The sequence below is a fragment of the Trachemys scripta genome, chromosome 3, assembly GCF_013100865.1.
Source record: "Trachemys scripta elegans isolate TJP31775 chromosome 3, CAS_Tse_1.0, whole genome shotgun sequence".
Lineage (NCBI taxonomy): Eukaryota > Metazoa > Chordata > Testudines > Emydidae > Trachemys > Trachemys scripta.
In genome coordinates, this window is record NC_048300.1 from 49,056,346 (window position 1) to 49,079,664 (window position 23,319).

At 41.5% G+C, this 23,319-nt stretch overlaps 1 protein-coding gene across 3 annotated transcripts in view; it reads right to left on the bottom strand.

The window, feature by feature from the left end:
- Positions 1-676: 676 nt before the first annotated feature.
- SUSD4 (sushi domain containing 4) overlaps positions 677-23,319 on the bottom strand; it is a 104,218-nt gene continuing 81,575 nt past the window's right edge. For 2 of the 3 annotated variants that reach the window (XM_034764655.1, XM_034764654.1), the window contains 4 exons: positions 6,160-6,351; positions 5,564-5,708; positions 1,494-1,876; positions 677-940 (listed from right to left, as the gene is read on the bottom strand). In XM_034764655.1, the coding sequence (XP_034620546.1) occupies positions 912-940; positions 1,494-1,876; positions 5,564-5,708; positions 6,160-6,351 (749 nt within the window). In that variant the 3' untranslated portion in view covers positions 677-911. The other variant, XM_034764653.1, reaches the window with a different exon arrangement.

Sequence of the window (23,319 nt, forward strand, 5' to 3'; positions counted from 1 at the left end):
TAGATTTGTATGGGATGGTGTAAGAAATGGGGAAACAAGACAGTAGTTCAACATCTCCATCACGACCTTGTTATTTTAACACTTTCTAAATCCATTCATAAAATAACAGGATTTATCAAATGTAATGTAGAAGTGCTGCATCAATACAAATATTGATACCTTGAACATTATATAAATCCTACTTTACTTAAAAAAAATCCAGATCATGTCTTTCCCTTTCTTTCTTTTTAATGTTCTTTAAAAAAGTGTATGTATGTATATATAGATATATATAGATATATTTATTTTTATCATAATGTCAAAATTTATACGAGTTGCATCTCTTCTGTTATGCTTTCTGCAGACAAGGTCTGAAATGATGTTAGCAAGAAATAAAACAATGGCTTCCTCTTAAAAACCTGGTAATACAGGAAATTCAAAGGAGTTTGTTTTCTTTTTTCAGATTTCAACACTGATTTTTAAAAAAAAATAATAATCCTTCAGAAACCAGGGTCCACAGATAGTATAGGGCAGCCTTTACAAGCAAATCTACACAATCTGACATGCTTTTATGAGGCAGTTAGTACTTGTATCAAAATTCAACAGTGTTTCTACAGAATCATCCGACTTCCTGCGATGCAGAGATACGTTAATTTCAGTTCCAAGAATTCAGTTTTTTTTTTTTTTTTTTTTTTTTACAAATCCCCAGGATTCATTTCACAAACCTGCTGTTCAATTGCTGATGCTGCTAACCACACAGTTGATTAAGATGTGCACACAATCTGGTGACATCACAAGGAAGATCAAAAAATAGGAAAAATTCCCTCCCTCCAATCTTTAAATAGTCTTTTTATCTCTCTATCTGTATGTATATATATGTGCATGATTCTTTTTGCCTAGTGCGATCATATAATGAACAAATTTTGTGCTGGTTAAGGGTCTTCTTCCATCAATGGAATTTCTAGGGAAAAAAAAAAAAAAAAAGAATTATTGGCTTTAGCCTATAGACTATTTGGGTCAAGGGGACCTGTCATTTATTTCCCTGCAGAGTGCCATCTCACACCTACCAGTTGGTGATATACAAATAGTGTATGATGAAAAGTTGTACTTGTGAGCAAAACATTCCCAGTCTAGTTCCTCCTCAAGACCCGCTTTTGTTGTGATGCCTGGAATTAGTCAACTAAAACCTCCATTCACTTCAAAATAAACAAGGAAAAACTCTCCAAGGAGTGGCTTTGTTGCCACTGTGTGACTTTGAGGTGAAGATTCCTCCCTGTTCCATTCCTGGAGAACCAACCCCCCTTGCCACCTGGCTAGGGCTTAGCCTGGTCGGATAGGGGAGATGAGACCTTAAAAGCACTGAAGAATTTGTTTTGAAGAAAGCATAAAGAATAACATGTATGCTGCAAATAATTCCTGCTTAATTCCTGCTCTGAAGCACAAGCACATGGATTATATTTATTGACTATTACCTTTGACACACATCCCATGTAACATATCCAAGAAAAACTTACCATCTGCAATATCGATACTTGGGCTTGTGGATGCAGCCTCCCCAGTGGTGCTATTGATCACCTCAGTTCTATCTGAAATAGGATGCACGCCCATTTGGCACACAGAGGATGAATATAAACTTTGGAGAAGTTCGGAGGAGCCTGATATGCTATCACAGCTCTCAAATTCAGCAGGTAATGTGTCTGTGTCTCCTGGGCCGGGATAAGCTGGAGGGTTCTGATCATCTGTCTGCAAAACATGCCCCTGGCCTGCAGGAGAGGAGTATCCCGGTGCCAAGGCATTCAAACCACTGCTCACAGCTTCATCATAGGAAGGCAGCATGACAGGAACACCATCCACTACCACGAAGTCGGGGTTGCTGGTGGAACTCTCCTGGGCACCTCTACATCAAACAAAGACAGATCATCATGGAGTCTTTGAACATTTCAATAACACTTCAAGATGTAACATTTTCTAATCACATGAAATGGAGCTATACAAGGTCGTTAACATTCACGGGGATAGCCACTTCACAGATCTGCAAAAATCACCTCAGACTGATAGGTGTGTGCAATTTGTTATGATGAGATAAACAAAGCCAATAACAGAGGCATCGTTTAGAGAAGGAAAGGAAAACAGGTCTGAGGCAGAGATAAGGAGCATTCTCTGTTGTCCCATGCACAGTAAATATCAGGGATATAGAATCATATAGAATCGGGGTGAATCACTAAATGTGTGAATCCTTGAAGAGATCAGCACTGGAGCTAAAGGGGTAGGGTACTTGCAGCACATGCAAAACTATACTGAGCTAATAATTGCTGGATGATGCAAGCTTTGGGGTTGAGATTTTGAGCTTGCTTCACCCTTAGTTTGGAAGGATGCATGTTCTCTCCCCCACTACTAAAAGGATATTTTCAAGCAAACCACTTTTTTCAGGCTATAAAATTTTGTATCTGTTAATCTCAAAAATGTCAATTAGATTACAATGGAATCCCACCAGGATCCCATGTGTTTTTAGGATATGGGAACATCTGGAAGAGGAAGAGGAAGACAGAAACATATTTCAGCAAGTCAGAGGAACACAGGCCAGGACACCTGTCACTGGAGCTGCCTCTTAAATCTAGAGGCCTTTTCACTTGCGTATATCTAATGTAAGTGAACTAGTCCATCACCTACACTGGCACAGGGACAGACTAGTTGACCTAATATATCATTCCCATCGCTCATTCCTACAAATGATGTAAAGAAGAAACACACACAGAGAAAGACAGACAGACAGACGTCTAGCAGTCTAAGCACAGGCCTGAGCCCAGAAATAGGACTGAACTAAGCTATGACACCAACTCACTTATGTAGCCTTGTCTAGTCACAAACCTTTGTTTTCCCATTTGTAAATTCATAGATTCAAGGACTGGAAGGGACCTCGAGAGGTCATCGAGTCCAGTCCCCTGCCCGCATGGCAGGACCAAATACTGTCTAGACGATCCCTGATAGACATTTCTCTAACCTACTCAAATATCTCCAGAGATGGAGATTCCACAACCTCCCTAGGCAATTTATTCCAGTGTTTAACCACCCTGACAGTTAGGAACTTTTTCCTAATGTCCAACCTAGACCTCCCTTGCTGCAGTTTAAGCCCATTGCTTCTTGTTCTATCCTTAGAGGCTAAGGTGAACAAGTTTTCTCCCTCCTCCTTATGACACCCTTTTAGATACCTGAAAACTTCTATCATGTCCCCTCTCAGTCTTCTCTTTTCCAAACTAAACAAACCCAATTCTTTCAGCCTTCCTTCATAGGTCATGTTCTCAAGACCTTTAATCATTTTTGTTGCTCTTCTCTGGACCATTTCCAATTTCTCCACATCTTTCTTGAAATGCGGTGCCCAGAACTGGACACAATACTCCAGCTGAGGCCTAACCAGAGCAGAGTAGAGCGGTAGAATGACTTCTCGTGTCTTGCTCACAACACACCTGTTAATACATCCCAGAATCATGTTTGCTTTTTTTGCAACAACATCACACTGTTGACTCATATTTAGCTTGTGGTCCACTATAACCCCTAGATCCCTTTCTGCCGTACTCCTTCCTAGACAATCTCTTCCCATTCTGTATGTGTGAAACTGATTTTTTCTTCCTAAGTGGAGCACTTTGCATTTGTCTTTGTTAAACTTCATCCTGTTTAACTCAGACCATTTCTCCAATTTGTCCAGATCATTTTGAATTATGACCCTGTCCTCCAAAGCAGTTGCAATCCCTCCCAGTTTGGTATCATCCGCAAACTTAATAAGCGTACTTTCTATGCCAATATCTAAGTTGTTAATGAAGATTTTGAACAGAGCCGGTCCCAAAACAGACACCTGCGGAACCCACTCGTTATGCCTTTCCAGCAGGATTGGGAACCATTAATAACAACTCTCTGTGTACGGTTATCCAGCCAGTTATGCACCCACCTTATAGTAGCCCCATCTAAATTGTATTTGCCTAGTTTATCGATAAGAATATCATGCGAGACCCTATCAAATGCCTTACTAAAGTCTAGGTATACCACATCCACAGCTTCACCCTTATCCATGAGGCTCGTTATCCTATCAAAGAAAGCTATCAGATTGGTTTGACATGATTTGTTCTTCACAAATCCATGCTGGCTGTTCCCTATCATCTTACCACCTTCCAAGTGTTTGCAGATGATTTCCTTAATTACTTGCTCCATTATCTTCCCTGGCACAGAAGTTAAACTAACTGGTCTGTAGTTTCCTGGGATGTTTTTATTTCCCTTTTTATAGATGGGCACTATATTTGCCCTTTTCCAGTCTTCTGGAATCTCTCCTGTCTCCCATGATTTTCCAAAGATAATAGCTAGAGGCTCAGATACCTCCTCTATTAGTTCCTTGAGTATTCTAGGATGCATTTCATCAGGCCCTGGTGACTTGCAGGCATCTAACTTTTCTAAGTGATTTTTAACTTGTTCTTTTTTTATTTTATCTGCTAAACCTACCCCCTTCCCATTAGCATTCACTATGTTAGGCATTCCTTCAGACTTCTCGGTGAAGACCGAAACAAAGAAGTCATTAAGCATCTCTGCCATTTCCAAGTTTCCTGTTACTGTTTCTCCCTCTTCACTAAGCAGTGGGCCTACCCTGTCTTTGGTCTTCCTCTTGCTTCTAATGTATTGATAAAAAGTCTTCTTGTTTCCCTTTATTCCTGTAGCTAGTTTGAGCTCATTTTGTGCCTTTGCCTTTCTAATCTTGCCCCTGCATTCCTGTGTTGTTTGCCTATATTCATCCTTTGTAATCTGTCCTAGTTTCCATTTTTTATATGGCTCCTTTTTATTTTTTAGATCATGCAAGATCTCGTGGTTAAGCCAAGGTGGTCTTTTGCCACATTTTCTATCTTTGCTAACCAGCGGAATAGCTTGCTTTTGGGCCCTTAATAGTGTCCCTTTGAAAAACTGCCAACTCTCCTCAGTTGTTTCCCCCCCCCCAGTCTTGATTCCCATGGGACCGGGTAATAGGAAAAGGAAGGGTAATAATAGTATTTATCTCCCTGTCTTGCAGGGAATAGCATAAGCATTAATAGCAGGTAGTTGATGTCTGCACAGTAGTGAGTGAGAGAGAGAGAGAGAGTGAGTTAATGAACATCCTGGAGGGGTTTCAATGGAGGCCTCACTGAAGTTTTAAAAACATATTTCCATTGAAAAAAAATATTGTTTTTGAAGTTTACACTACTAAACCCAATATATTTAAAAGAACCTATTCCCCAACCCCCAAAATTTACATATTAAAATATGTGGCTTCTACCTGTAAGTATATCCAATCAAAGACAGAACTCTCAGTATCAGTTTAGCGATTATTATAATCACTCCCAATGTGAATCTGGCAAACTTTGCCTCTTCTCTTTGCCCTAGAAAAGGCCAGAAGTACTATGGAATTCCAGGGGTCCCAACTCCATGGATTGCCTAGATATCTCCCCATTCCCTCTGTTATTTATTGTTCAATGCAAGAAAAGAAGATATTTGCAATGTCATTTTATTTCCTCTCCAAAGGGCATTCAGTGAAATAACTAAATTAAAGGCCTCCATCTCCAGTACCAACCTTGGAAGGAAATGCGTCTTAAATTTGGTCTGGAACATCCTGGCTAGAATAACCAACAGAAGTACCAGTAGAACGCTGGTAGCAGTAAATGCCACTATTTTCCATGTAGTCAGGAGGGTTTCCTGTGTATTTGGCCAGGTTTGCTCTGTAGCAAAAGGACAATAAAATAGTTGCATTAGATTATTATTGTTGTTTCATATTTATATTGCAGTAATGCTCAGAGACCCCAATCAGGATCAGGGCCCTATGTTTTGTATAAATACATAGACAAAACCCCTACCCTTAAGGCATATTGTCATAAATTACTAGATCTTTCAGTGTCTTCCATGTTATTTTTATTAATGTGTTTGTAATCTGGATTTATTTACCTCAAAATAAAGAAGATCTAGCAGACCTTTAATATGCACCTTTTAGCATTTGTGGAGCTAGGTGCTGAAAATTCAAGATCATAAAAGCAGAAAATAACTACATCAAAATGAACATGTAAAATTTAAAACATGACAAATGTAGTTCGACAGGCAATGTCAACCTGTGATTATACTGTTAAAATAAAGGGTACACTCCCTCAGAAGTTGTGAACGTAGTGCTATTTTTACCTGTTTTGACACAGTATACTTGAGCTGAGGGAAACCATTCTCCTTTTTGGCAGGTGATGTATTTGTAGTCATTGGTAAGAGTGTAACCAGGATCACAATAGAATTCAACCACAGTTCCATGGTTATAACGCTCACAAGGCCGCGGATGGCAAATATAATCTCCATGAATCACCATTGGAGGTAGTGGACAAACTTAGGCAAAAAGAAAAAAAAGAGTCAACAACAACAGCAACCATTTCATACAGAATATCTTCAGTGTATGGATTTGACATGACACTGTACACAGGACCAAATACTGCCTCCCTGTATAACTGAGCCCCAAACCATATTAATGCTACTGGAAGCCTGAATTTGACCATGAATGACCATTGTCACATGTCTCTGGTGCAGTGTGGGGGAAGGAATGCCCATAGCTAGGTCAGAAAACCACATGGCAGAAATGTGCAGGCCATACCTCAAAACCTCCTCCCCAGAACTCAGTGGCACTTATCATGAAGATGTGGCCTTTCTGTGGACCTTTTTTTTTTGGGGGGGGGGAGGGGGGGGACGAAAGGAGGAAGGGGTGGTAAAAGTGAAAGGGGGCAAATCATAATTACGGCAGAAAACTACCACTCTATAATCCCCCTCTACCCTGAGGTTTTGTGGCAAGCAGCTTTACTAGGCAGCTGGAATTCTGTCCTAAGGTCCTGTTAATACATAAATCATTAACACTATTAAATACACCTCTACCCCGATATAACGCTGTCCTCGGGAACCAAAAAAAAGCTTACCACGTTAAAGGTGAAACTGCATTATATCGAACTTGTTTTAATCCGCCGGAGTGTGCAGCCCAACCCCCTGGAGCACTTCTTTACTGCATTATATTCGAATTCGTGTTATATCGGGTCACGTTATATCGGAGTAGAGGTGTAGTTAAAACAATAATTCCATTCTTAAACAGCTTATGCTACGAAACCAGTTGTTGTAAAGTATACTGTAATAGATACAATACAGGTAATATTGCTAAAGCAATTAAAGCCCCTAAAATATATTATTTTAAAGACGGTGTCAGAGTCTGATAACTTTACTCAAATCAGATAGCACCTCACTTTGTGAGCAGCCCCTTTGATTTTAATGGGCCTGCTCGGGAAGTAAGGAATTAAATGCAACAGTGATAGATTCTGGCCCTGTATTAATAAAGCATACTACAAAGGGCTATGCAAAGAAAAAAGAATTGCAATATAAACATGCTTTTAAAAAAAAAAGACAGTGTAAGAAAAATAAATCACTTTGTTGGGTGGACAAATTAAATGAAGGAACATTTTTAGAAAATAGCAGTAGCTGAAGTATTTCAATGCATTGCTTTTTTGTATAGCAGAGGAACCCTCTTTACCAAAAATAAGAAATAAGATTAGTTGACCACTGGTTTGGTTACTGTTTCTCAAAGCTGCTGTCATGATTAATAAAATGACTACAATATTGAACTGAGCGTTCTGAGAGCCTAAAGTGTCTGAATTAGCTAGAAGGGTCAGTTTATTTCCCTTCAGAGGAGTAACAAATAACCAACAGAATCAGTGCCCCATGAACAGGCTGCTGTGTTAATTTCATGCATCTGCTATGCAGTAAAGACCTACTGCATAGGATTTAAATAATGAAAATGCCATTTCTCTAAAACAGAATCTCCACTGAAATCACAATTCAGTTGCTTCTCTCTGTGAATCTTGTTACATGAATAATGGATTTAAACGCTTAAACAAAACAAAAAAAAAGAAAACCCACAACGAGACATTAAATGAAACTTCAAGAGCGGCTGATTATAAATGTGCAGCACTATCTACTCCCCATACCCTGAAGACAAGCTTTGTTTGCATTTTCGCTAGCAAGGCTTAATAATAATGTGAAACCCAGAACAAGTAATTCACACCAAAGGCAATACTTTGCATACTTTCCAAAGTGGACTAAACCCAGGGGAAGCAGGAATGTTTATTAGGAAGTCCAGAAAAGGTCTGAAGAGCTCTCTTTTCTTCTACCTAAAACAATTCTTCTAACTGTGGCTCAAAGGAGGGACACCAAGATGACAAGGGACAATGCCTATTATCTAAATCATGGACAACCTCACTACACCAATCTATGAAAGCACAATCCCAGCCCACTACCATCAGACATAGTATGTTTTATTACATACATTTATTGCCATCTTCCTATGGTCCCCTGCTATCTAAACTTCTTTGCAGCTGGGTTCAAAGCAAGCTGTAGCAGGGCTGCCAGAGATGTGTCAATATACAGTACTGCTCCAGCCATGTGCAAAATAAAAAGCTTCTCATCACAGAGATCAACTGCTTCGAGAAGCAAATTTCTAATCTAAAGCAATGACACCTGCTGCCTCTCCTGGCGCTCAGAATCCCCAGTCCATTAATGACATTAGGGGCCGCATCAATCTTCTGAATGCACAACACTGGCCTTCTAGCATTCTGTGTTGGCCCAGTAACCAAGCATTTTTCAACAGTACGATTAAAAAGTGTCCATTGCCGGCTCAACTCAGCTACGATACTGTCACAGCCTGCTTATATTGGGAGACGTATTTTATTAAACCCTGAAAACAGGAGCATTAATCTTAGTGTGTTCCTAATGATAAAATTGAAGCTGGTGCCACATCCATTGTAAATGCCCTCCACGTTTCAAGGGAAGCTCATATTGCTGCTGCCCGAGAGCTTTTGTAAACAATCCGTTTTTTATCTTTGTAGAAAATTTGTCTTGGGTAATAAATAAAACGAAATGAACTTGTTTTAAAACACTCTTGCCTGCCAATGGCTCTTTTTATTAAAATACTTATTATGGGCAACAGATGGGAAAAGAATGGAGCAGGTTGAAAATGAGCAAGTTAAACTTAATTTAGGCAGTACTCTATTCTTATTTCAGTTACCCAAGAGAATAAGGGCTTTTCCCTCACTTCAGGCATGTCTCACTAATGAATTTTATGCTAATCCCGTCTAAAGAATCTTCAATGCACTTCAAAATTTGCATAGAACACAGGCCTATGGTTATATTCAAGTCTGCAAATTGAGATATTGATACTTGTAATCCAGGGGTAATTATTTTTGTCAAGGTCCAAATTTCTTGGTCAAGGTATAGTCAAGGTCCAGACTCCAGAGAAAATAATACAAAAACAACAACGACGATGATAATAATTATAAGTGAATAAAAAGATGTTGTGGTCCATTCAAAAGCATCTGATGGTCTGGATTTGGCCCACGGTCCGCCTATTGACTACCCTTGGTGTCATCAATAACCTTCAGATTTATAGAGTCTTTATCAAAGCAAGCAAGCTACATTACAAACAACCCCTTTCGATCCATTAATTATGGAATATGGAGCAGCCTGTTATATTCCCAGTTCTCTTCACAAGCCACCTTGTGTAAAAAAATAACTAAATGCCTGATCCAGTCAATGGAAAGACTCCCAGGGACTTCAAATATGCAGGCACTAAAACAGCACTATTTTTAAGGGTCTGACCATGGAGGCTGCTGAACACACTTGTCTCCCAGTCAATAGAGGGTTCTGAATGCAGCAGGAGGCACTAGCCACTTCACAGGATTGGGCCCTACATTTCTGACACCTTAATTATAATTAAAACATGATGGAACTCTGCAGCTATTCAAATTCTGTTTCTTGTAGGCTCTCATGTGTGTTAGAAACTATTATATCACACCGGTGTCCTACAGATTAAACAGACCCTATCAGATCAAATTTGACCCCAAATTTAGGTTACCAAACGGAAGACAAATAGCAATGTTTCCATGAAACCAGAATGAAAAATTCCATTGCATGTTAAAAAAACCACCCTCCAAAGAAAAGAAAAGAAAAAACGTTCCCATTGTGTTTGTAATCCACAGACTGAAGCCTTGGGCTAGTGTAGGAGAGATCCAACAAAATGAAATTGGCAACAAACTGATTAAAACAAACAGAAGTGAAGCTGACAAGCCTTTTTCATGGTCCAAGTTCAGAGAAATGTGAAAAGTAAATAAAGAACATAGAGAGACAAGCAATTCCACTTCAAAAATTCTTTCAGCTTTAGTAATCTATGCCATTATTTGTAACCAGGGCCGGCTCTGGCTTTTTTGCCGCCCCAAGGAAAAACAAAAACAAAAATCTGCTACAGAAAAAAAGCTACAGATATTAAAAGGATTCTGTCGTTTTAAAAGTCATAATGTAAAAGGATTCTTTGTAACACATATAAACAGGGCTGGCTCCATGCGCCGGCCGGGCGAGCTCGTGCTTGGTGGGGCGGCCAGGGCTTCCTTCAGTGGGGCGCTCGCCACTCGGCCCCTCCCACCGCGCCACCTGCCGGTAGGGCTCCGCACCGCTCCGGTCGGCGTGGAGGGAAGGATGCAGGCTGCCCTGCTGAACTTGCTGCAGACCTGGCACCAGCTGGGGTAGACGGAGTGCGCAGCCCCATCCCAGCAGGGTGCTCCCCTCCTCCGCCCCCTACAGGGCGGCCGGCGCGGCGAAGCAAAAAAAAAAAAAAAAAAAAAAGGATTGGAGGGAAGCCGCACCTTAGAATTTGCCGCCCCACCAAGCACGAGCTTGCTCGGCTGGTGCATGGAGCCAGCCCTGTTTGTAACATATGTAAAGAATCCTTTTACATTATGACTTTTAAAACGACAGAATCCTTTTAATATCTGTAGCTTTCATTATTTTCAGCACTTCATAATGCTTTTTCAGACTTTATTTCAGTAATTACACCCTACAGCCTGGAGAATCTAAAAATCACCACCTTTTCTGAGAGTTTAAAAAAAAAAAGTTCTTAACTCTTAACTTTAAAGCTTTTCAGTGGTGTGTGTGTGATGCATGTCTTATCTTCTGCTGATTTTGAAATGTGTGACACTGGGTAGCCAAGATCAAATGAGCCTTGTTCCATATTTTTGTTTCCTGAGAATTCAGGTGTTATGGGCAATGGCCACAGATTGTAGTAGGCTCATTATTAGACTCGGTGTTTTGCAGCTGCACGTTCCAGATGAAAAGCTAAATGGTTAACCAGAAATAAACTACCCTTTCCTCCTGACAGTAGAAACAAAAAACATGTCTGTCTAACATAACAAATCCCTCCTGGGATACTCAACACTATGGATGGTCAATGAAACTAAGGGAGCTCAGTTTGATGTGATGAGCTTGTACAATTTTTCTTAATGACAGCAGGAGCTAAGGGCTCTAGTCTGAGATATACTGAGTTCCCCCAACTCCCATTGATTTCAATGAGGGTGTGCAGCAACTCATAGGAAGTGCTTATAATCTTGAGACCAGAGGCGCTGACTTTCTGGTTTCCCTGGGGGTGCTCGACCTCCACCCCAGGCCCTGCCCACTCCACTCCTTCCCCCAAGGCCCCACCCCTGCCCTGCCTCTTCCCCCCCCCCTCTTCCCACCCCCATCCCACCCTCGCTCCGTCCGTTCCTTCCCCTTCAGTGCCTCCTGCCCACCGTTGAACATCATCGGTGGGCAAGAGACACTGGGGTGGGGGCGGAGCTGATCCATGGGGCTGTTGGCGGGCAGGACGTGCTATAACCAAATTCATTTTCTGACGCTCTCTGTAAAATACCCAGGGCTAATTTTGTTCTGGGTCTCCTGAGAGAGTGCAGAAGGCACAGGGAGAGGCGGCAAAGGTAGTTGCTCTGCCTTATGGCAGCCTCCACAGTCTGCTCTGCTGTTCAGAATCCTCATAGCATTCTGCACACACACACACACACACACACACACACACACACCCTCCACCTCAGGGCCTTCTGGGGAGCAGCTGCAGCGTGGGGCCATTTACAGCTTAGATGCTACAGAAGTTGATGGTATTTGCTCAGAACAGCTTCCTACTCATTGTGGACAAGTGGATTTGCCCACAGGATGTTAGCCTATTCCTACATTTTTGGCATTACTAACTTCAGGAGAGATTCTGGGCATTCACATAACTCCAAGTAACCTTAATGGGGAAGCAAGAGAGATGTAGTGTTACATTTTTTGAAGTTACAAACTGGAAGCTGCCGTGTTACAATTAACAGTACACAACAATTTAGTTCCTTAAACTGCAGGGGTCATAGTTTTGTGGGCATGATCACACAGTTATTTTTCATCCTGGCTGGTATGCTTAGTCTTTGGGCTACTGCTAAATGGCAGGAAAATTATTCAAGCTTTGCCTTGACTTTCACACTCAAGGCTGACCAAAAGAGCAATATAATCTGTTGATCCAGGGCATTTCAAAGCCCATCTTCTGCCTTTGAATCAGAATCTGAATCAAATAATATGTTTTTCCTCTAGTTAGCAGACTGCCTCCTGTGTCAGACTACCAGCTGCTTTTCTGTCTGTGCTAGATTACCTTCAGAACATCCCTATTCATGGCCTGATTTTTAATGTTTTATACGGGGACGTAGGTGCTTTTAACAAAAATAACATTTGTTCAAAATGTGCTGTGCATCCCTGCTTGTTATTTTTTAAAGGATGAAAAAGAATTAAGATCAGTCTTTATAATGAGGCCAGTGCAAGTAAAAGCTGCAGTGGGCAAAGTACAGGGAAAGCACTTTTTCACATTTTGCTTAGATAATAATGGAGATCTGAAATGTCCTGGCATGCCTGCGAAGTGCATACCATCTGTGCACAGATCAGGAGAGAGAAGAACCTCTCCTGTCCCTCTTGCTTGTCATGCTCATACACACAGTGCACACCAACAAGCTGGATACTTGAAATCCAGCCATCTGCATTTCTCCCCTTCCACGAGCAGCCTTAGTCTCCCCGTGTGCCAGAAAGACAACCGGACTTCATGTTAACTAAATTGATGTTAGACGCCAGTCTACTATGGTACTGTCAGCAAAACTCCTTCCCTCTCTGTAATTAACGTGAAGCAGATGGCAACGGAAAAACAAGGTGATTTTCACATTTGTTCCACAGTGACCAGATAATCACTATTTATTTTATCGCAAAGAAGGCACACAGGAAACCTCAGTCTCCTAAACATATGTTCCATTACCTTTCCCAAGGTTTATCATCCTGTCATAGGCTTTGGAAACCAAGGAGGAAGAGCATTACTTACCTTCCAGATTGGTCCACATTACCGGAGTGCAGTGAAAGTCATTAGTTCCCCATTCACAGGAAATGAGAGCTGTCTTTTCAATACATACTTCCTCTAACCTACCATCCTGAAAGAGGGACTCTGACCTCTCTGAGAGGAGCATTCGGGAGGTAATGTGCTAACCTTTCCCATCTTCTTCATCCTGGCCCACTAATTTTCACTCTAATGATACTCCCCAGCAGACAAGAAGCAGGTGGCCCCTTCAAAGATTAGTGTTAGCAATACCATGGCTGGCCACTAGAGGGGAGAATAGAGCCAGGAGATCTAGTCATTTTTCACCAGAATACTCAGATCCATTATTGCCAGTGTGAAGTTTTGCCCCATCCACCCACCCTACATATCAGATTTAGGGGTGGATTGGACCTAGTGAGCATAGAGTGCATCTGCTCCAGAGAGGCATTAACTCCAGAGAGGGCAGGTGGTGCTGCCATTGCTGCTCTCCCCTTGGGGTTCTGCCCGGAAAGGGCGGCTTTAAATTCTGGCTGGGGGGCAGGGGCAGTGCCAACAGAGTCTGCCCAGGAGTGGTGCTGAAGGAGCCTCTCCCCCCCGGGTGGCCTGACCCAACTACTCTGGAATGGCCCCACCCCCTTTTGGTTGGCTCCAGGATGCCGGTAGAGAAAAGTGTCTCTTAAATACTGACTCAAAGGCAAACCCCACATCACAATGTAAACATCTGCACAATTTGAAAAATAAGGTTTTAAAGTTAACCTTTAAAAGAAACAAAAAATGATGTTTGTGCCCATTTCTGCTTCTTTATGAAAACTGCCACTAAAAACATTTAACTAACAACAGTGTCACCCCCACTCAGTCAAACGCCCAGTTAAGGGATCATTCTTTCACAAACTCGCACAACCTAGTACCTAGTCTATCTGACAGACTTGGCTACTCCACAAATAACTACCATGTACCTCCAACATGTGCCCTATACACACACCGACCGTATTACTCACGCTTGCACTACAACATGAAGCCTTAACTCCAACCTCATATTCCCCTATTATAAACATATATCACTACAGAAATTACTGCAGTGCCTATATCTTCATATTTAATTGAAGTGTCATAGGTGTCAGAATCTTTCACAAAGAGCCTTTTTTCTTCTAAGAATTTGTCAGGGGTATGTGGTAACAAGAACACACAAAAAGATAAGTGCTTTAAACAAAAAAACCAAAACAGACAGTTACTTCAATTTTAGTCTTTAGTCTCATGATATCATCATCCAACCAGTTCTCCAGTTGTCCATAAAGACTTCTGGAGAAAAATCAGTAGCCAAGAATTGATATGTCTAATGCGAAAACAAGCAAGAAAAAATATCTTATTTTAGGGCTGGAAAGGGGAGGAACAGAAATTCTTTATGCATTATAAATAAGCAAAAAAGGGCACTTTTTCTATTTTATTTGCATCACTTAAGTTATAGGATTATGAACATAAATTAAATTAAAAACATCTTTCATTCTCACCTGCAAAATAAAAATATCTCAAATTATATACAAGTCCCTTCTCAACCCACAGCGTAGTCTGACACTGGTAGGAGAGAAGATTTATTCTCAGACTCAGCTGGTCTGCAACTTGTTGAGAGCTGGAGAATAGAGGGAACCGCAGATCCAATTGCTTAAAAAACAAGTATTATAAAACCACAATGATCTAGAACAGCTTCATAAACCAAAATTTACTTTTAATCAGTTTCTCATGAAACAGGAGTAGAACAGGAAGCTTTATTAGAGTAAGTTCCTCTTAACTAATAAATTTGTTAGTCTCTAAGGTGCCACAAGTACTCCTGTTCTTCTTTTTGCGGATACAGACTAACACGGCTGTTACTCTGAAACCAATAAATTAACTATTTCCTATTTGCAAATGAAAAACACTGCCAGGGTCACGAAAAGAGTCTCTACGAAGAGTAGGCATTCCAGATACAAAGTGGGGCTGACAGTGTCCTCATTTGCATTCCAATACCCAGAATGCATTTCCAGTGTACACCCAGCTGTGTAGTAGCTATAACGGGACAAACTGGAAAGTTCTTGTGCATGTGGAATTCGTGCTTTGACACTGAAGAGGTGCTTTCAAGGAATGTTTTAGATTGTCCCACACCCCCCGCAGCAAAGCAACACTGAATCAAACTAATCTCGAACAAATAAATCACCACAATCAGTAAAGACTATAGCATAAAGACTTGTAACAGATACGACTTAAAGTGACAGAGATATGAGGTGATCACATCGATCATGGGAAGCTGTTAAAAGGCACCAAGAAGAATCTTGTAGAGGGTATGATGGGGTCTCCACCCCACACAAGGCCTGAGCAGGTTAAAAAGGGGCCAATTAGGCTGCATCTGAAGGAGAGCCAGAGACTGATGAAGCCCACCTAGGGGTGGAGCTGGGCAAGGCTCATAAAGAAAGAGGATGTCAAGGAGAGGCTCTGCAGTCACTACCCACAGAGGAGGGGACGTGGCAGAAGACAAGGAGACAGTCTAGGGGGAGAATAACCCTGGAATCCTCCCTTGGACTATAGACTGTGGCAAGAATCTAAAAGGGGGTGAAATAGCCACAAGAAGTAGAGGAAGCTCCACTGGTAACCCAGAGGGCCAGAGCTAGAGAAGAAAAGTAGGAAAGAGCCCAGGGAAACAGCAACAAGTCAGAGCAGGAGCAGATGGTGGTTGGTGGGCAGAGAGTCTGTGGGCTGGAATGCGGAATAGTGGGCGGGTCTCGGTTCCCCTATCAGCCACTGGGGAAGTGGCACAGTCTGACCAGCAGATCAGAAGACTGCCTGAGACCGTTTGTCCAGAAGGGTACACCGTAAGGGGCAATCTATAGTCACCTAGCCCCAGGGCAAAGCCACAAAGAGAGAGCACCCCAAATCCAGAGAGAGAGAGAGACACACACACACATACAGGTGGGCAACTGAAGGTCAGGGCGTCAGACTGGTTGAGAGCTAATCCCCCGATGAGCCACAAGAAGGCACTGCAGCAGTGAGTAGTAAATCCTGTCACAGAAGGTTGAACATGTAAGAATAATATGCAATTGGATAGCACCTTTTATCCTAAAATCTCTCTAGCTCCTACAAACACCAGTCAATTAAGCCTCACAACATTGTGTGTATATTTTACAATTGAAGAAAAGAAACACAGAAGCGTTAAGCAACTGGTTGAAGGTTACACAGCAAGTCAGTGGTAGTCCACAGTAGAATCCTGGTCTCCTGACACCCAGCTGTTTGCTCTAGGCACTGGACCAAAAATGTCTTAATTCTGTGTAATCTCCAAGAACATCTGTCTGAGTACAAATTGTAAGAGTCAGAGAAAAACTAGCTACGTTAACACAGCACAGCAAGCTGAGTGTTCACATGGTGAGCAGCATTTTTACCTTGCAGGAATTGTGAAATGAGTTGAATAATTAAGTTTTTAATGAAAACCTGCTTTTCTGGTTTGCCTCCAACAAATTTCTTGCTGAAAATTGGTATCAGTGTGACATCAGCAGTATGAGCCTAAGTGAAAGATTAGAAAACCGTTTCCCATTCTGTTTTTATAATAGTTTCACACTGAAATAACTTTGTCCTCCTTTAACAATCACTTCCCTTCCCTGTGACTGGAGGTACAAATAATGGGTTCAGTTCTGCAAGTCCCCACTCAAGCAAAACTCCCACTGAACTTTCAGACTGGCCTCTATAGCTGTTGTTAGTAATGCAACCATTTGCAACAGAGCAACTGGAGAAATGCTGATCTTAATTAAACACTGTAGTTTCAAATACATTTCACAGTTTATACATGGCAAGGCACAATTCTCCTGATCTTTTGCACAGAGGTGATAACCTAAACAAGTGCAGTTTTCATTTAAACTACAAATTTTGGTCATGATCTTGCTGAGATGCCAGGGAGTTGATAACACAACACTTTGCAAGATGGAGCCCATTTTTTTTTTTTTTTTTTTAAAGAGACATGAGCGGAATCATGTTTGAATACATCTATGTGCTGTGCTAGGAGCGCATGGCTGTTTGGAGCACTGGGGTTGCAATTACAACAAGTACTGTATTAGTCAGTCACAGCATTACTTACCTTCTGTGCATTTTTTTCCCTTCTGTAAACATGTACCCCAATAAACTCAGTACCTCACTGAACGATGATGCATTGTCTCTTTAAAACCTCCAAGGCCAGACATTCGATACCTGGCCTCGCTGTTCAGGCTCAAAATTTGTGGGTGCAAGTTCAATTTGATGTTCATAATTATTTGCATACGCAGTTGATGTTATTTAGGCATTCCACTACCTGCATTGTAGCTACAATCAGGTACTATACTTTGGTGTCCAAACAACATCAATTGCATCCACAATCATAGGCAGGAGTCCAGATTTGAGCCCTGTTCCAAATCAGGCCTTTAATTTACTACTGATGTCAAAAAGGACTTTCCAGGAAGCTTCGTCTTTCTGGGCCAGTGCTTTCTGCCATGTGTGATGGATGTGGAGCTGAAATAATTTATGAATGCTGAATATTGACCTGTGCAGACTGTTTGTGGTTTTAAATCCTTTTTCCTCTAAATGCTTTGTTCCTAGCTAGTGAAATAAACAGTGCTTTAGTTTTAAGAAAGCTGCCTGGTCACTATATACATCAACGGTCAGAGAGATCCTAAGGGAAGAACCACAGGTGCTGAACCCAGCCAGATCTGCTGAGTAAGCATGACTCAGGCACAGGGTACTGTAGTCCAGAATCTGGTCAAAGAGTGGAGGACTGCAGGATTCTGCCTCAGGAGAGGTACATGCACAAGGCCTGAGGATGTGCACTCAGAGAGACCAGGAAGCAAACAGAGGTGCAGCTTAGAGCCTTGCAACCTTACAGAACTCAACTACCAGTGTTGGGTCTGAAAACAACCTTTGGCTTGGGTCGGGTAGGCTCTGATCACCTCGGCTTGCCTGCAGGGTTGGGGTGGCAGAGGTTACGTGCCTTGCTTCTGCTGGCTGCTGCTGCCTTCCTGCGCTGTGAAGCATGGTGTCGATACATTGCCAGTCACTCCGCAACATGTGCAGTGCAGCAAGGCAGGAGTGGGGCACACAGCCACTGCTGTGCCAACTCCACAGGCAGGAGGGGGTCAGAGACAGACTGCGGGCATGGGGCCTGGGAAGTCCCACCAGGCTGAGCCCCTAGAATGCGGTGGTGGTTCTGACACAAGTTTGGGTCAGTTCTGAAAACGACCTTGGGTCGTCTGTGCTTGACTTGGGCTTTAAAATTAGACCAGAGCAGATTCTAATGCAGTAATCCCTACATCGCATCACCATACAAAGCCAGGGTGATTTCGAGTACTAGTGATACAATTCTGATTCCAACCCTTTGTTTGCTCTTCTATTAATTGAGTGTGAACCTTTGACTCCTGCCTAAAAAGTGAACAAACTGATTTAGCATGTAATATATATAGTTTAGATTCTATAATGAGAGGCCAGATCTTCAGCTGGTGCTAATCAGCATAATTCCAATGACTTGCAGTCAATGGGGCTGCACTGATTTCCTCTTGCTGAGAAGCAGGCCCAGTGATGGCAGTAAGTGGACTGAAAAATCAATAAATATGACCTTGATGCACAAAGTAATATTTCTCTCTCCAGTGACACAGCATAGTGCTCTTGTTCTGTTAGAGGTGCACTGTCAGATAACATTTAAGTTCAATATAAAAGACAGCCCTGAGGGAGAAACCTGATCTGCTTTCCCCGGCCTAATCCCTCACACATTTGCAACACCATGGATAAAATGTATCATGCATCTGGGGGCAAATGTGAAACATGAGGGCAGGAAATTATGGTTTCATGAAAGTTCTGATGTCTGGCTGATTTGGGAAAGGCTAAGGAGTTTCTGCAAAGAACACAGGTGATACAGCAGGTGTAAAATGGTGATTTGTTTCAGCTTGATCCATAGGGCTGCCATAGTAAAAGACCAAAAAAGGAACAGACTACAAGTTGTCTTTTGCCTTTCTTGCAATGCTATGAACAATGCAGGGTGCATCAACTCCAAGACAATGAAGATGAAAGAACATTTCTTCAATGCAAAGAAGGTGCAGTCATTCAAAATGTAATATTGTTTCACAGATTATCATTTCCCCCAAATTATGATTGTAGATTCAGTTAATTTAAAAATAAGAAGCACCATTTAGATTTTTCAACTAGCCAGGCCATCTTCATAGATAAATGAAGTAGGGATCAGGTCACCATTGGTGTGAATGAAAGACTTGTTAGGTGGTTGAAAATCAGGTTGAGGTCACAAGACAGGGTGGTGTGTCTAATGTGGGAGAAGAGATTATCCAGACCCTTAATAATTCTAGACGATACCAGGAGAACAAAAATGGAGAATCCCTCTACTGGGGGATGAAAGGCTGATATGGCAGCCAGGTGTACCTTGACTCAACTGATGGACATCCTGGATGTCTTCAGATCCAGCAGGTAATCTAGGAACCAATTCCAGCTAGACATACAATGGACAAATGGACTGCACCACTGGACAATTTTTTTTTTTAATTTCTGCAGGGAAGAAGAACAGGTTGATGTTTTTCTGCTGTTTAATAACTCCTGCTGCACATCCATAGAGCAGGAAACCTCTATTCCCGAGAACCATCCAGGAGTCACACCCTGAGGTGTAGAACCACCAGGCTGGGGTGAAGCATGCAACCCACATCCTGAGACAAGAGAAGAGGAATGGTCGGGAGCTTGATTGACGGTTGGATATTTTGTTGAAGTAGGTAAGGATAATAAGCTTGTCTCGGCCAGGTAGGTACTCTGAGGATAACTCTGGCCTCGTCCTGCCTGATCTTGTTCAATACCCTTAGAATTAGGGGCATTAGGGGAAAGGCATAGAATAGACCAGGCCTGCACAACTTGTAAAGCGGTGAGGGCCATATTACTCCAAAGAAAACAGCTGAGGGCCGAAACTCCGCGGCCCCGCAGAAACACGCCCCCCCAGCACCGCCCGGCCCCGCGGAAACAAACCCTCCTTCCCCAGCACCGTCCCGCCGAAACAGCTAAGGTTTGGGGAGGAGGGGGTGTGATACTTTATTAAGAATTTTTCAATTAAATCAAACAATTTTTAAAAATATTTTATATTTTGTTTTATTAATCATGGAAAAATGAAAAATATCTGCTCCGTTGGGATGCTTAGTTTCGAAGGTTGCATTCTTTCGGAACGGCTAACGTTTCGCGACACACGAGGCACAGTATTTTGTCTTTGGAAATAGTACATAAGTATTTATTTGTCCATTCAGTGTTGAACTCTGTGCTCTGATTCTATTTTTCTTTTCACTCATGGTATCCATTATGAAGCTCAAGATTTTATTGAATAAATTCACATACAAGGGAAACACTCACAGTCACACACAAAGAGAAGAGATCTCACGGCGCATGGCACACTAGCAAGGCACTGACGGTGTGTGGAAGCCTGTAGGTCCAGGAGTCACTATATTACTGCACACAGCAGTCAATCAATGCAGTTGTAGATAAATCTCTGCATTATGCATTTTTGTATAACTTTTATACGACTTTGTATTGAACCTTGGTACTATGTTATAGCGGGCTCCTAAGATAGTATAATTAAGGTAAAAGAAAAATTTCTTCTGTGCAAATTTTTGAAGCAGAGGTCAAATTTGTGTGCCATGAGGCAAATGCGCCCAAGTGAGTAAAATTCTGATACATTTAAAAAGTTTTAATTTGCAATTTGTGTCAATTTATATGGGTTTTCAGATAGAGACATTATAAGTAAAAAAAGAAAAACAAAAGTAGAGAACAGTACTTATTTGCCCTTTTGCACAATGGTGAGGAAGTAGAGAAGGAAGTGAGGGCTGTTCCCCCCCCCCCCCAATCTAGACAGCCTCGGTGTCTGCCATGAAGAGGCATAACGCACTTGCACACGCCAAACGGACATTGCTAGCTAGAAATCTTCAATGAAGGGCTTGAGAGACACATGCGCACCTGAAGTGGGACCACATAGGGCCACTACTCGAAGAAGAATGATAAGCAACTGAAAACAGAATCTTATAATGGCAAGTGTTGAGCAACCTTAACTATGGCATTAGCAATTATCTTTGAGAACTCACGGAGGACGGATGAGATTCCAGAGGACTAAAAAAGGATAAATATAATATCTATCTTTAAAAAGGGGTATAAAGAGGACCCCAGTAAGTATAGATCAATCACTTAACTTTGATACCTGGAAAGATACTGGAACAAATTATTAAACAATCAATTTGTAAACACCTGGAGGATAACTGGATTATAAGGAAGAGCCAGCATGGATTTGTCAAGAACAAATCATGACAAATCAACCTAATTTCCTTCATCAGTGTTACAGGGGGAGGAGAACAATAGATGTGAGGGATCTTATTTTAGTAAGGCTTTTGACACAGTTCCACATGATGTTCTTGTAAGTGAATTAGGGAAGTGTGGTCGAGATTAAATTACTATAAAGTGGGTGCTCAACTGGTTGAAAGACTGCACTCAAAGTAGTTATCAATAGTATGCCGTCAAACTGAGAGGGTTCTCTAGTGGGGTCCTGCATATGTCTGTCCTGGGTCTAGTACTATTCAATATTTTCATTAAATGACTTGGATAATGGAGTGGAGAGTATGCTTATAAAATCTGAAGATGAAACCAAGCTGGGAGAGGCTGCAAGCATTTGGGAGGACAGGATTAGAATTCAAAAGGACCTTGACAAAATTGAAGAATTGGTCTGAAATCAACAATATGAAAGTCAATAAAGACAAGTGCAAAGTATTTCACTTTGGAAGGAAAGCTCAAATGCATAGCTACAAAATGGGGAATAACTGAAAAGGATCTGGGAGGTTATAATGGATGGGAGACAGGACGAAGTCTGATGTTTCTTGAATAAGTCACTTAGGCCAACATTTTCAAATGTGAATACCTAAAGTTGATTTACAGGTGCTGGATGGAACTTTACAAGTTCTGTGAGTTCCAGTTACAACAGTCCCACATGACACCTGAGAAATGGAGTTGTCAGCTATAAGACTCTGTCATACCCATATGGAAACAGAAAGGACCCAAAGTCAAAATAACCCATTCTTAGACAAACCACAAATGTTTCAGATAGTACATCACCTTATATATGGGGTTTCTACAAGTAATCACCAGGAAAAAAAATGGTCTTAATGTTACAACAGAACAACAAGCCCTGGGCCAAAAATGATCATGAGAAAGGATGAGCTTGTGATTAAAGGACTGGATCAGGACTCAGGAGGTTTAGGTTCAATTCCCCACTCTGCCACAAACTTCCTGTATGACCCTGGGCAAGGCACTTAATCTCTGTCTCAGTTCCCCATCTGTGAATTGGGGATAATACTACTTTGCCTCTCCTCCCATTCTTTCTTTGTCGTGTCTATTTAGACTGCAAAATCTTCAGGGCAGGGATTCTCTCATACTCTCTGTATACTTTTAAGTAGCCTTCCACAATGGAGCTCTAGGTGCTAATATAATACAAATGATCCATGCCCCCATTAAAGTCAATGGGAGTTTTGCTATGTACTTTGACGAGAGCTGGAAGAGGCAGTTCAGACTGTCATCTGTGTTAAGTGAGCACAGGGAAATGACACATACAAAATTTTCAGTTTCGTATGTTTGTGGGTTTTAATGCTCCTATTTAACACACAGACTTTCTTCTGGCTTATCCTGCTTCACTTTGTAATTTTTTTTATGGTATCTGACAGGCAGTCTCTCTTTCTAATAATTTTATCTATAACACTGTATTACATGTACTACAGAAAATAAAAAGAAAGATGATTTATGCAGGGCTGATTTGTGGTTAAATTTCTAGGATGTTAGATCAGAAAATCAGTTCCTGTAGGTGGAACCCTTACACTGCAAAGCCCTTTTAGAATTTTGGAAACCAGACTGCTAATTAAAAATAAGAAACACTCCAGTACTTTTGGATAGTACATCAAATATTCTTAATGCTAAATCACGCAGTATTAGATTGTGCATACACCTGGCATGCAGGCTGAAATGAAACTTGATACTTAATATTTACAAATGCTTTTAGTTCAGAATGGTATGGTGCTGAAATTTTCAGCTACTCAGGCTGTCCTTATGTGAATATAGATTCATTA